Here is a 14,986-nt window from a genome sequence, read left to right as displayed (position 1 = left end):
GATACTTAACTAGTAAGACTAATGTTATAGACTGAAAATTTTGCAATTTTTAAAGTTCTACAATTATTGTAATTTAATACTTAACTAGTAAGACTGATGTTTCAGACTGATAAAGTTTGTATTTTTCAAAGTTGAAAACCCACCATGTTTCCAATGCGGAAGAGTTATTTTTATTAAGGTAGGCCTATTTAATGTTTGTTTTTTTTATACTGATGTTTTTTATTAATGTTTTTCAATTAAAGATGTAAATATTCTTGTCTATTATTATTATTTTGTATTTAACCAGTCATTTGTCATAAATCAGTAGGCATTTAAAAATGTTACAAAATCAGGTTAAAATGTCGTACGTGCATTTCCCGTAATGTATGAGAAGGTAAACCCCGTCTCGATTTCTTCTCAAGACCTTATGAGAAATGAAAAATCCTGTCTTGTCTTGAACTAAAATTCCAACGTCGTCAATCCATAGTTTATACTGACTTAAACTTACATATAACTTAGGGGTATGCGGTACAGAAAATTTAAGGTCGGTACGGTACAATATTTTGTACCTCGGTTCTCAGTACAAAATCGGTACGGTACACGGCTACCCGTATTTTTGCGGTTTTCTTCTTAGAACTGCATTTAAACCATTATTTTTAATTTTAATACATTGACATTACTATGAAAATGGATAGTATCCTACAGTCATGGTTTTCTAACAACAATTACTGCACCACACATTATTAAAACAAAACTTTTTACTACTACCAGGATTGTGTCAAGAAAAATCACAGTTAAGATAAAGGCTTTTCCTATTTTACTCTGAGATACTTTGAATAGCCATGATAAGGTGGTTTTAAAATTGGGATAAGAGTTTTTAGGAATTCCAGATAATTTCACACAACTGGTAAATTATTTCCAACCAACACAATGTCTCGTTAATTTTTAAAAACATATAAAAGCATTAAGTACAAAGACAGTGTAGTTGCCAGCTGTTCACAGCAGACGACAATGAAAAACTGGAGGTTATGATGAAGTAATGGCAAAGAGCATATTTTTTTATAAGCTTCAAAACTAACTATAATATAAGATGGATACAACTCTCTCAAGGTTTTATTCTGAAACTAAATTTTGGATTATCACAGAGTAAGATTATTGTCTTTTCATTTACAAAGTAAACACCCACACATATCAATCATTAGTTTATCTCAGGCTCAATCCAATTATCTTAGTAAATTTTAAAGCTCTTCCAAAGAATCAAAAGACCCAGGCCTAGACCTAACTATTTATTAGGACCTATATAAATTGATTAGGTTACAATGAGGGTAGCAAAATCACTATCATAATTCTAGTTCATAAGATTTAGATTGCATAAAGAACCTTCAACACAATAAAAAATACATAAAAAAACATTTAAACCTTAACAGCCACATCCAACAATATAAGACAAGATACAGAACATGCAATAACATAATTTGAGACCGAGTAGGCTTGCATAACGAAAAAAAAAATGCAAACAACAACAACTAGCTTGTGGTTTAATCAATAGAAAGATAAAATATCCATAACAAATATTTTAGCTTATAAAATAATATTGTAGATTAGTTACAATAACATGTAGCCATAAACAGTTTTATGGCAGTAGGCAATGGCCAGCGGCAAATTGAATATTCACGAAAATACTGACTGAGTTAGAGATAACATTTAACAGTCATCATAAAACTATTATTTTTACGATAAAACAGAAATGGGGAAAGTCGTAAAGAAATAAAAGTGATAAAACTCAACAGTTCTTGGAAGTACTTGAACACAAAAATTATTGTCGTGATAAAAATGTTAATGGATTTGGGACTGCTAATGGGTTTTTTATTGCATCATCACCCTAGTAATAAATTATGAAGATTGTAAACAAACATCTAATAAGACTTTTATGTGTTTAAAATATAAATTAAAATTTTCCCTTCCACACCTTTTTCCTCATTTGCAAAAAATGTGCTATAAATATAACTAAATATTAATAGCTAAACCTAGTATTTATAACTTTGTGACAACTTACATGATGGTAATGCACGTTTGCTATCGACTTTGCCCGGTAAAAACAGAGTGAGCACTGCATTATGCAGATTGCATGCTTCTTCCTTATATGTATGCATAAATCTTTAGCATTTAAGAATGAAGTAAGACAGTAAGCGCAAACGTTCCAAAAGTCAGCGAGGATGTTTTCACCTGTAAACAAAAGAAAGTAAACAGGTAAAAAGCTTAGGTTCAGACATTTTGTCAACTATCAAATGTGTAATATTTTATGTTCGACACTACTTGACTGAGAGTATGGTGTTCACATAGAGAGACCATCATACCAAGAAACGCATCACATCACACAAACACACCATCATTCATCACATCACATCATTTCCTGCTGATTGGTCATCGTGTTGGGGTATTATTACGTTATTTACCTTGATCCACTGTTTGTGTTTCTCTGTGATTCTCGATATGAATGGAAAAATCTCTCATTGACGATGACGTAAAGCTGCAATTCATGCCCATACATTTGTACAAATCCCTTAGCTTCTCAAGTGCTCGCATTTCATTATATTTCGTCTCTGTTTTTATTGTGGATACAGACCCTTCAATATCAATGGGCAGCTTGAATGTTTTGACACCTATAATTGCTTCTACTCTGATTGGTAGCGATGTTTCAGCATCAGTCTGTAACAACAGTTACATATTACTCATAGTATTATGATTAACTAAAGATTTTAACAATGAAATTGGTGAAACTGTGCATGAAAGTCTGAAAACAAACAGACAATTGTCATCACCTTGGGGCTCCACATTAATGTTTCTTGGCTTTAAAGTAAGTTAAGACATTTTGAACCATCAAAAATGTCATTTGTATTAACCACAATTATTTGGCATTGATTATCTATAAAAGGCTAGGGACCCGGAGAAATATTCAAATTTGAATTAATGCTATGATTTGCATTTTTACATTAAAATACAACATTGCGCAATCATATTTTAGATCATTGACCATAATTAGGCATTCGGTAGTGCTGTTTCAGAAGGGAACCACATCAATAATAATAAATTGAGAATAAATTGGGAAATTGAATAATGTTCCCATGGTTGAAAACAATTATTTTGTAAACCTATAAAACATTAGATAACTAATCCATGGTTACTAATCATCCTATTAGAGACTATAAGCATTATGTTATAACAGGTTGCCATTGTTACTAATCACCCTATTAGAGACTATAAGCATTATGTTGTTATCAGCCGAGTTGAGTTTTTATCATCACTTATTGATAACAATGGAATGTTTATGAGTTTTATATTTTATTATTGTAGCTAATAGAGGATAATAATTAACATTTAAATAACAATATACAACTAATCTTTTTAAGGAACTGGCACATTTTTCCAATGGTTCTTGGTCCATTTTTGTTATATGGTTGGGTTGGTTATTTTCCCAAGAACCGTTGGAACCCTCTTTTGGAACCGACACACCACTATTTTTATACCATGTTGGATTAACCCGAAAGCAAGTAAAAAACCAAAGATAATGGTAATAGCTACTTCCCAACTGAAAAATTTCTTAAGTGCAGTAGACACAAATATTAATCTTAATACAAATTTTATACTATGATAATAACTACTTCTTCTAAGGGAGATTGTAAAAAATTCAGTTGTATATTTAACTATCAAATATAGTATATCCACTATCCAGGGATAGTTAAATTTTGCTATCAAAACATAATTATTTTAAATGTATTGCTTGCACAATTAATACCTGTGAAATAGCTGCAGACGATGACAAACAGGCTTCTGGAGGTTGATGAGGAAACTGCAATGAATTTGTAATTTCTTGATCTTCTTGGCCAGAAACTAAAATACACAAAATACACATTAATGACAACAAAATATTATGCACAATATGCTGAAATATTCTACAACATGTACAATGTGCAACGTTTGTCTATTTACTGTAAAGTATGGAACCGGGACTGTTGAATAGTTGGATATTAGAAACTCCTATAATAATGACTACAGTTGAGCGGCCCACACACTTCATCTTCAGTGTAGCCTACAACGTGTCAAATTTCATCTATTGTTCGTACAATTGAATGTAGAACACACACATATGGCATGTTCTAAGTACATACTCCATTAAATATTAACAAATAGAAAAAATATAGCACTAAACCACCTTAGATTAGTCCATACCATGCGCCTCTGTCATACTGATATGTACACCGGCAGGATAACTGGGTGGCAGGGCTGTAGCTTTATGTGTACTCTTTATGGTATTATATAGAGATATATGACCGTGTCTCAGCTCACGCGTCACATACATAGTGCACGATCCATCGTGTTATATATCGATGGTCATGGTGAAGACAAAATGCTGTTCATTCACTAATAAGTATTAAGAAAGAACTACGAGGTTATAATAGTAGAAAAGTCACTATCATCATTCTAGTTAATAATATTTAGATTGCTTAAAGAATACAACATAATAAATAAACATAGGAAACAAAAAAACATCTAATGCTGAACAGCAACAATATAGGACAAAGATACAGAAATTGCAATGACATGATTTGAGACCAAGTAGGCCTACAGGGATATCCATCCTGACACGGATAATTTTATTCTGAGTTTGTTTAAATATTACAATAATGTGTTTTATATTTGAGCTTTTTATGGACTTATGTCCCTACAAGCCACTAGTATAAAGCACTAGTATATTTAATTATAATTATAAAGTATTAATTCTAAAATATATGTAGCATCTTTTTTCATCTTTTCTTAACTGGGGCATGAGCGAATGGTACTCGCCAAATTGCAGCCGTTCTTTATTGATGTCGTGTACCCAAATTTTTCTTGCTCTTTCATCTTCTAGCACGGCTAGTAACAGCAAAACTTCTTCTTCATCAGACGATGTCATAGTTTTTATGTTTACACACAGTACAGTATACAAACACTAACTATAAAACAACTCTTTTACAACTAGACAAGCCTCACAGCAACCGCACCCTACGGTCTTCTGAGGTGTACTCGTACTGGCTTTCCCGCACGTCCCTTTTCCGCTCTGGTGTGGAAGCACCTGTTTCCGCTGCGATATTATCGCCCAAGTATCGGAGATATTTGACGCATCGAACGGTAAATCAGCTGATAGCTGGAGAACATGGGGAGGGGATAGGAAGCGCAGAGAGAGAGCGTAGTTGTGTTCTGGAGTCTACGGTGTGGACGCGTACTGGTCAACGCTGGACATTATCATCGAACCATAAGTTGTCTTTAGGTTTAGTTAATTAAATAAATATGTTCAATTTTTTTTCAGGAAAGAGGGGGGATTAAGGTGTTAGGAAACTATAAACTATATCAGCTTAATATGTAAATTTTACTTTTGAGCACACTCGTTACTTGTTCTTTGCTTTATTATATTAAATCAGATGTGTTAGAAATATTAGATCATCAAAATGGCTGTGATATGGATATGGTTTGGCTCAGTATTTAATTTACGTTTATTATTATTCACCTCAGAATATCGCACGCTGCAATAAACTGATTATATTGAGCCTTAACAATCCTTATGAGTCTTGTACTGTTACTATAAGTACACACTTCAGATATAATTCTAAGAATAGTATCGCGCCACTCCAGCGATAGAGTATCGCTCCGGTGTGTACAGGGCTTAAAAGCTATATAACTTTTATGAGCTAAACTACTGACTGATCGATTCTTCGAAGTACTTGACATTTATATCGCTAAAAAGATGAAGTTTACCTTCAATGACAGGCATCGGGAGAATATTTTCGGCGTCCATGCCAGAGAGTTGGTCACCGCTTAGTCGCCTTACACGTAGCCTTGGAGTCGGAGGCACGGCATGTGTAAGAGGCACTATAAGAGACAATACGTTATACAAACTTAAAACTTCTCATGGAGGAAATAATAATGAAATAATACTTAAAATTAAAATTCATGTTTACTTTTCATTATTTATTTATTTAACCTGAACACTGAGTATTTAAATCGATGCACTAAATAGGATTTTCTGTTTCCCTTGATTAAAACCAAAATCAATTTACCCTGTATAGGTAAAGCGGTTAGTGAAAGACAAGCATAAAATTTGTTAGGGCGAAACACAAAACTTTTATAATTCAAATACATACATAAAACTTAATCATCAGACTCACCTTCGTTTTTAGCCAAGCTGACTCTTGAGGTTTGCTTTGATGGTTTTTTGGTGAATATCACATGTTGTCGAACAAGATGACAGAAAGCTTTGCTTTGCGTGTTGATGGAAACCTTGTCGTGGCTGTTAGGGTCTTGCACAAAGTGGACTTTGCATGTGCAACAGATCCCATTCCAATAGGATGTATGATGCAGCATGTTGATATGCTGTCCAAAACTTCCCAGATCCGGTGTTTGAAATCCACACTCCTTATTAAATGTTTTGAGGGAACAAGAAAATATGTTTGTGCCACCTGATGTGACGGCTTTCAAACCTCCAACTTTCACTTCATCGCCCTCTAACAATTTTAAGGAGAATTGAGATATCTGTTTCATTACATAAGTGAATTCTGAAAAGTTAGAATTTAGAGGCAATGATGATGTGTAAGGTTTATCTTGAATAGACAGTGGCTTTCTCATTGCATTTTTATTAAGATAATTTTGTAAAGGCTCATAGAGACACATCAAGTTGTTATGAGTCACTGTTGATATAATAGTGTTTTCTGGTTCTCCAGTTAAAGTTTGAGAAACTATGTTTTCATTTACCAAATCATCTTCCCAATTATCTTCCAGTTCCATTGAATTAAATAGTTCCAAAAAATCTGGGTCATCGTTTTCATCAATATTTAACTCACTGTCTTTGTCATTGGTTTGCTTGATCAATCCTCCTTTACATGTCCTTTCAGGCAACTGCCGACGTGCTGGTGCTTCTTCCAATTTGTGATTTTCTTCCACTTCTTGACTCAAACTTTGATCAGTTTCTTCATCTGAACGTGTACTTTTTCTGGGATATGTAAAGGATATACAAGTGTCAAGTAAACTATTCAAAGATAAAACAGATTGTGCAGATGGAATCCCTCGCTGAATAATATCATGAAATATATACGTAGAGTTTGATTTGTGTTTTAAATCCTCAACCCTATATCTGACAAAGTCTTTACAGTTTTCGGTTAAATATTTATGGTTCATTTCAGAAATATTATCACACATCTTAGAAAACCAATCCTCTTTAATAATCATCACAGCTTTTTGTTCTTCTAGGTTTTCTGTGTTTTGAACCCCTTTAGAACTGTTGTTTCTTGGAGTATTGGCAGTTGTCCAAATTTCTGGAGTATTTTTATCTTCAAGTGTTTTATCACAATATACATTATCTTGAAGACTATTTTCTAACTCCTCAGGCTGAATTGAAGTATCAGTATCCTTCACTACACTCGATGCATCACTGGAATGGAAATTTATTTCTTGCTTCTTTGCTTCTGCAACACCTTCATTTATAGGCATGTCTCCTATTTTCTCATTTTCATCAGATAGTGTAGTAACAGAACTTTCAATTTTTTTACCAAGATCGATATCAAGATTAGTTAGTGATACTTTAGAAAAATTAATTTTTATAATTTGATTTGAGTCTTGTACTTCATGTACATTTTCAAGATGTCTTTTCAAATTTTTTTCACTTATCTGAAAATAATTGCATAGTAAACATAAATAACCAACAAAATATGTTTTATCCTTGGGCTCTTTGTACAGCACTCGACAACTTTTGTCGTTTGAACTCTTCAGATTATGGCTATAAGAATGTTTTAATATTCCTGATCGAGTTGATGTTCTGTATCCACACTTACAGCATTCGTGGCGAAATTCCCCAGTGTGAAGAGCCATATGCTCAAAGAAACTGGAAAACTTATTCGACTTAAAACAACAAATTCTACAAGCAAATAATGAAGAAACGTCTTTTTGTTTTTCCTCACAAAGTGAAAAAAATTGTTCTGATTCCTTTATTGCATCTCTTGCTGCTTCAGGTGACATTCGTGAAATTAATACCTCATCTTTTGGATGAGTTATTGCGTAGTGTGTAACTATTGATTTTCCATTGTATGAGCAAAGTTTGCAACTCATCGCTTTGGACTCTCCTTCTTGAAAATAATTTATGTCATATAATTCATTCACATCCTCAGTAGGTTCATGATTTTCAGTTTCATTACCGTCATCATCAGTATGATTTCCCAATTCTGTTTCTAAGTTTTCCACGTCAGACTCAGTTGTATTTTCACCAGAACTACGGGATTTCCTTGATCTACTTTTTTTCTTAATTATTCCTGCTGACCAAGATGTTTTTTTCTTCTGCTTTTTCGTGATAGCTTTGTTTGGCAGATTGGGAGAAGTAAAAATTTTGCTTGGTGTTTCTTCATCAAAATTATTAGATTTTTTGTCATGGTTGTTTTCTATGGCTGGCTCACTTTGGGTAAGGCTAACTAAATTTTCATCTGTAGCTTCATGATTCATGTTACCTATCTCATTATCAATGGTTGTTGTAACCGAAATCGGGGGAATCGGGGGAAATTCGTCAAATGTTTCTTGCACACTTCCTGTGCTTTCAATATCTTTGATATCTTGTCTATCTATTTTTAAGTCATTTTGCAATTTTGTAATTTTTATTGTCTCATCAACGCTTGTTTCTGGTTTAATTTTCTCACTAGATATGTCTTCTTTTGCCTCCTCTAAAATGAAACTATATTTAGTTTTCATCTTTTCGGAATATAAATGTATATCATCACTTGAATCGGAGTCAGAACCTCCGACATGTTCTTCGTCGGGGCTCTCTTCATCCTCTTTTCTTTCACTAGTATCACACTCATCAACTTCCTTATTTTCAAGCAATTGGTCTTTTAGAGACATTTCTTTAAAGTCATCGGTGTCTTCTCTGTATTTCTTAGATTTACTTTTAGCATTTTGATTAATTTTTATTTGCGTTTGGTTGGTGTGTTTTTCTTTCTGAAGCCTACATTGTCTGGGACCAGAAGCAGCGGCAATAGCTTCAGAATCATGGTATTTACTTATATCTTCTTGTAATCTGTCCAACTCATTTCTATACTTTCTCTTTGGTTTTAAATTGGAAGATTCCTGTTTTTCATCATTTATCAAGTCAGACTGATCCAAATTATGAGGTTTGTCAATCCTATTATCAACATTTTCGGATTCATTAGGAAACGTTTCATTTGGTTTGTCAGTTTTACCACCTTGTCTATTGTGCTCTTCACTTTTAGGAATGTCTTTTATTTCTGTTACAGATAGGAGTTCAGCTACCTTCCTTATTTTATCAGGGGTTAGTTTGATGCCTATTACACCCTCCAAAAGTTCAACCTGTTTAATTAATGAAATATCTGGAGTTTTACTGACAGCATCGCTTTTGTTGACATGTTCATTTTCAACTTGTGAGACAATGTCTACCGTTCCTGGGATTTCGACAGATTTCAATGTCTTATCTTCTTCAATTTTCTTAAGGGTAGCTTTTTCTGTGGTGTCCGGTTTGATTTCAGTTGACTTATTCGTTTCATAATTTTCAGCGTTGCATGTCATGATTGAGTTGGCTTCATTAGGATTTTGATTAGTTCCAACTGATGCAGACTTTATGTTAACTGAGTTGGCATCACTCTTACTTCCTTTTTCTGGTGACATTTGAGGTAAGATTATTGGTTTCGTAACCAGGTTGCATTTCTCTAATGACACTGCCAAATTTTCATCCAATGTAAGGTCTTGTTTGTTTACTTCAAGACTTGATGTATCTACTTCAGTGTTTAACCTTCCCTTCTCTACCAAGGGACCTTCTGATAATTTATTGAAGATTCCAATGTTGGTGGCCGTTTCATTGGTAGATACCGATTCAGATGATTTATTTGTGGTAATTTCATTGGTAGACACTGTTTCAGATAGTTTATCTGTGGTAGTTTCATTGGTAGATACAGATTCAGATTTATCTGTATCCGTTTTATTAGTAGATACTGACTCAGATGATTTATCTGTTGTTGCATTAGTGGATACTGAATCAGATGGTTTATCTGTTGGATCATTGGTAGATGCAGAATCTGATAATTTATCGGTTGTGGTTTCATTAATAGATACTGATTCAAATGATTTATCTACTACATTAATATTGTTTTGCACATTTTCTTCCTGAATCTTATCAGGTGGCTTGTCTGTAGATTCATTCTCTTTCTCATTTTCTTTCTTCCAAGCTAATTTTGTTTTAGGTGGTCTACCTCGCTTTCTTTCCAAAAGCCTACCACTTCTTCTGCATGAAGTATTTTGCAAATCACTAACAGGAGATGCAGGTTTGTCAGCAGAGGTACATTTTTCTTTCTGCAATACTGCATTTGGTTCGGATTCAATTTTTTCATTGTCTAAGTTACTTATTGAAACTTGAATGTCTATATCCAAATTTGGTTTGCTTTTATTTATTTCTAAACCATTAGAATCTTCTACAGATTCATCAATGATCTGAGGGGCAACCTGCCTTTTGGTTTCTTCAGGAGGTCCGAGTGATTTCTTTTCGGAGGGAGTTTCTTTGGTTTTCTTGTTGATATTGTTAGTAAAGGATCCTTTAACTTTGGGTATCCTAAATTTTTGAAAACCATAACCAAGACCAGTTTTAGGTGTTGGGGTCTCGGCATAAAGTTTGTCTAACGGAGACAAGTATTTATCTTTGCTTTTTTCTTCATTTGTTTTACTCATTGTAGGATTTGATCTTTCCTTGGCAGTTCTATTGTGACTCCGACTTTGGGAACCATCTCTAGACCCATATTGACGATCTTCATCCTTTCTGATCAATCTTCCAGTTGGATATTTTCTTTCTGGTACGATTGTGTCTCTTTCATTTGGTCTTTCACATCTATTTTCGTTAGAAGATTTGTCATGTCTTTTGGAATACCTATCTTCATTATTAGATCCAATTACCAAAGCCTGATTTGAGGAGGAAGGTTTTTCCTCAACGCTCCTGCGACGTGGGTCTCTTGCTGACATTTTTTTCCTCATTTCAAATTCTTTTGTTTGATTTTGGCTCTGACTATAATTATTCCCTCGATTATGGAAGCTTTCATTAACCCATCTATGCCTGTTATAATTCCTTTGATCAGACATTGACTGTCTGCAATGAATCTGGGAACTTTCAGAGGTTTGAAAATTATTAAGGTTTCTACTTTCAGCCAATTGTCTCTCAGCTTTCCACTCGGCGTATGTACTTGGAACCCTTCTAGTATTTCTGGGATCATAGTAATGAGATTGTTGACTATCTATATAATTATAATACAAATCTCTGTCTTGAGATGTGTTCCCAAGAGAATAACTTTGGGATAAAAGGGATGGTCTCTGAGAGCTCTCTCTCCTGAAGTTGTGGGACTCATAGGGATATGTTGATTCATTAATCATTGGAGGTCTTGGGTAGACATTCAACATTTCTTTAGCTTCGTTACGAACATGACTTTGTTTTTCCAAACCCATATTTAAGCTTATTGTATAAGGGTCTGGTCTGTATGGATCAGGAGTTGCACTTCCATCGTAACAAGGCGAAATAAGAGGATCAGTTTGAAGTACAAGCGGTGGATTTGAGGGAAATGGATCCTTAAGATGTTCTATATATGGATCTGAACTATTGAAATTAGAACTGTTATAATTTTTGTTTTCAAAAGAAGACATTACTTGTTCAGGCAAAGGTTTGAGTGCATTTTGAACGTTCTCCAAACATTGCTGATTGGGCGATGCAACATTGCTTATTAACTGAGATTTACACCTGGGATCTTTAGCACTTAATTTATTTTTCCAACTTTGGTTTTCATAAGTGCTCCAGTTACTATCAGATTGTTGAACAGCTGTTTTGCTATCAGGTAGAGCAATGTCATTAACAATACTTATGTTTTTGGAATTGTCATGAATTGAGTGGATAGGGTTGATCTGATTTCTCCAAGTCTCATTAGGAATTGGTGAAGTTACATTTTTGCAATTGTCATTTGTGCATGTAGTATTTGTTAAGAAAGGCAAATTTGGAGGAATAGGAAGAGCTTCAATATTTTCCGTGATGATTTTTCTTAAATCACTTTCTGATAATTTGGATAGAATATCATCAGGATTTTTAGTTTTGATTGGGAAGTTAGTTTTTTCCGTTTCACCATGACCATGAACTTCACTACTTATGTTTGGAGTTAAAGATTTTAATTTGGTTTTGGGTGAAGATCGTGAGGGTCTCTCTTCGCCCATCAGATCAAATAAGGCTCCTGGTTTTAAACTTGCTATCTGGCCAGACGGCATCATTTTATCACGCTCGACTAGACCTCTCAGAGCTCCACCACAAGGAGTCCCAACTTTGTGGAAAGTGGAAATTTCATCAGTTAGCTTAGATCTTAAGCTAGAACTATTTTTTGGTTTGTTTAAATCTTCACTTTGGGTACAACTCAATTTTGGATTTTGATTAAGGTTACTGTCGTGGTCTTTATGGCTTGAAATCACAGTTTCACTCTTTTTGTTGCTCCCTTGTTTAGATTCTTTGTCTGTCAGATTTTGTTCTAGAGTTGTTCTATGACTAGAGATTTCATTTTCTTTTATAGTTTGAACCTTATCGTTGCTCTCGTTTGATTTTATTTCACTAGAAAGGACTGAATTTTTATCAAGAATAGAAGGAATGATTCCGTCTAAACCTGGAATCTGTATTTCATTCACATAAACATCATTGGGAGTGGTAGAAATAGAGGGAATATCAGAATTGTGTTGCTTATCATCTTTAATTGGAACTGTGCAAAGAGAGTTTTCAATTAATGGCTCCGCTGCTTGATTTCCTATTTCCATAGATTTTGCCTTTTCTGAAAGGATTTGTTGGACTGTCATAACGAGTTCAGCCTGGTCTTCCTTGGATATTAAGGGTTTTCTAATTGTATTGATATTTGTTTCAAGAAAGCTTGCTTCTTTTACATCAGTCCCCTTGTGCGAATCATTTATTCCACATGGAATTGATGGTACGTTAGCGAGACATTTATCAAGATTAATATTCAAGCCAGCTGCTACATCGGAGTTGGTGGTCACATTTCCTGGTCGGTCAGTTCTAGAGACACCCCTTCTAAAACCAAACTTTGTGGTTAAATTGGACATAATATTATCAATGAATGAATCAGTATCTTCTTTTGTCGATTCTGATTGTAAAGGTTTATCTTTAAAAAACATATCTTGACATTTATCACTTTTGCTATCGATAGCTCCATCGAGTGATCTTACTGCAGATTCACTACTGCATGCAGCGGGCTCAGTCTTAGAATTTGCCATTAATAATCGTTTAGCTTTCATATTTTTCAGTCTGTTGTTAAGATTAGATTTTAATTGTTGAGTACTTTGATTGAGCTTCTCTATATCTCTTTGTTCCAACGTGATTTCCTCTAAACTACAAAGCATATTGCTGCTACTCCGGTTCAAGGATGACCTGTGAACAAAAAGAATTTTTTAATCAATTAGCTATCTTTATTCACAAATAGCCTGAGAATAAGGGAGACAATGGATAGGATAAGCAGGCTTACCTTAAGAAATGTAGGTTACAATACTACACTACAATAGCACAGAAGAAAACACAAGATAAATTGGATATTTCGAGGCCACTGGCCCCTTTCTCAACATTGAGAGTCACAATAGATACTTAAGTCTTTCACTGGTGAAGGAAGCAGTGTTGCTAACTCTATGAATTTACAAAAGAATATTTACAAGTAAAATGAGTCATTGATTATTGTTTATTATTTATACTTAGTCTTAAGCCTGCTTTTTAGGTAAGGAAAGGGAAAGGGAAAATGTTAGGTATATCTGAGGTTGAGGTTAGGGGGCTCCCTGGATTTCTTATCTTTCTTATCAATGGTTCACAAAATTCAGGGAGCCCCCGTAACCCCAACCTCAGATAGACCTAACATTTTCCTTTTCCCTTTCAGTATCTATAGTGACTTTCAATGTTGAAAAAGGGGCCAGTGGCCTCAAAATATCCAATTTATCTTGTGCTTTCTTCTGTGTTACAGTAGTGTAGTGGGATGCCTACATTTCTTAATATAAGCCTGCTTATCCTATCCTTTGTCTCCCTTATTCTCAGGCAATAAGCCCTTTCTATTCAAACCTTTATTCACATATACATGAGTACTAACTTAACGTTTAAGTTACAGAGCAAAATGTTGCTGGAATCTGTGAGGGAAGCATTTGTTGTTGACAAAAAAATATATTTCATAACTTCAGTTAGTAAATAAAGTAACAAAAATTAAATTAAGATTCACTTGTAAGCCCTTCACGTCCTTTCAGTTACCAAAATAATAAGCAATGTGGTAGCAAAAGTTTAAAAGAAATAAATTAAGTTTTAAAGACAAAGACAGTTAATTACTAAACCTAATCTTAAAACAAAAAGCCATTTAATTCTCCAATTTATAAAATATATTTTACATTAGGATTTTACCAATTTAATAAATTATACCATGAAAATTTGCATGATCATAGGATTATAATGTAATTTTAAGATATTATATCTTTTACTAATAATAATACATTTTTTGGTTTTTTAATAGCATCGGCAAAAACTTAATTGTACAAAAAAGTCTTAGTAAAAACATGTTATCGGTCATTTTTGAAATACTATTAATGAATCACCAATTCATTGCAAAACTATGAGCGATTTAAAATTACAAAAGAGAAACATATACAGGGTGTTCATTTGAAAACTTTCCATATCTGTTGTGTACAAAGGTACACTTTTAACACTTTTTTGTTCTCATTACCCCGTAATTTGGACATGCTGAATCCAATAAAATTATTTTCAATTTTGAGAAATTGTCTCAAAAGGGTCCAATTTGGGGGGTAGGGGTGCTTTTTGAGAAATTTTCAAATTTAAACATGGGTTGTGTGATACCTACATCAATTTAAAGGTATAATCACCCCGATAATTTTGGTACAAAGAAAATTTAACTATCTTTAACCGTATTTACAG

General features: G+C 33.8%; 1 protein-coding gene across 2 annotated transcripts in view; it reads right to left on the bottom strand.

Moving 5' to 3' along the window:
* Positions 1-14,986, bottom strand: part of LOC128998771 (uncharacterized) — an 80,395-nt gene that overhangs the window by 38,849 nt on the left and 26,560 nt on the right. For both annotated transcript variants that reach the window (XM_054425118.1, XM_054425119.1), the window contains 5 exons: positions 6,183-13,456; positions 5,773-5,886; positions 3,776-3,870; positions 2,436-2,688; positions 2,036-2,205 (listed from right to left, as the gene is read on the bottom strand). In XM_054425118.1, the coding sequence (XP_054281093.1) occupies positions 2,036-2,205; positions 2,436-2,688; positions 3,776-3,870; positions 5,773-5,886; positions 6,183-13,456 (7,906 nt within the window). The remainder of the gene's footprint in view (positions 1-2,035; positions 2,206-2,435; positions 2,689-3,775; positions 3,871-5,772; positions 5,887-6,182; positions 13,457-14,986) is intronic.

Source organism: Macrosteles quadrilineatus, unplaced genomic scaffold, assembly GCF_028750875.1.
Source record: "Macrosteles quadrilineatus isolate MER2022 unplaced genomic scaffold, UCM_ALF_1.0 Scaffold_7__1_contigs__length_78375512, whole genome shotgun sequence".
NCBI lineage: Eukaryota > Metazoa > Arthropoda > Insecta > Hemiptera > Cicadellidae > Macrosteles > Macrosteles quadrilineatus.
The sequence above is the reverse complement of the archived record's forward strand: the minus strand, read 5'-3'. Positions and strand labels throughout refer to the sequence as shown.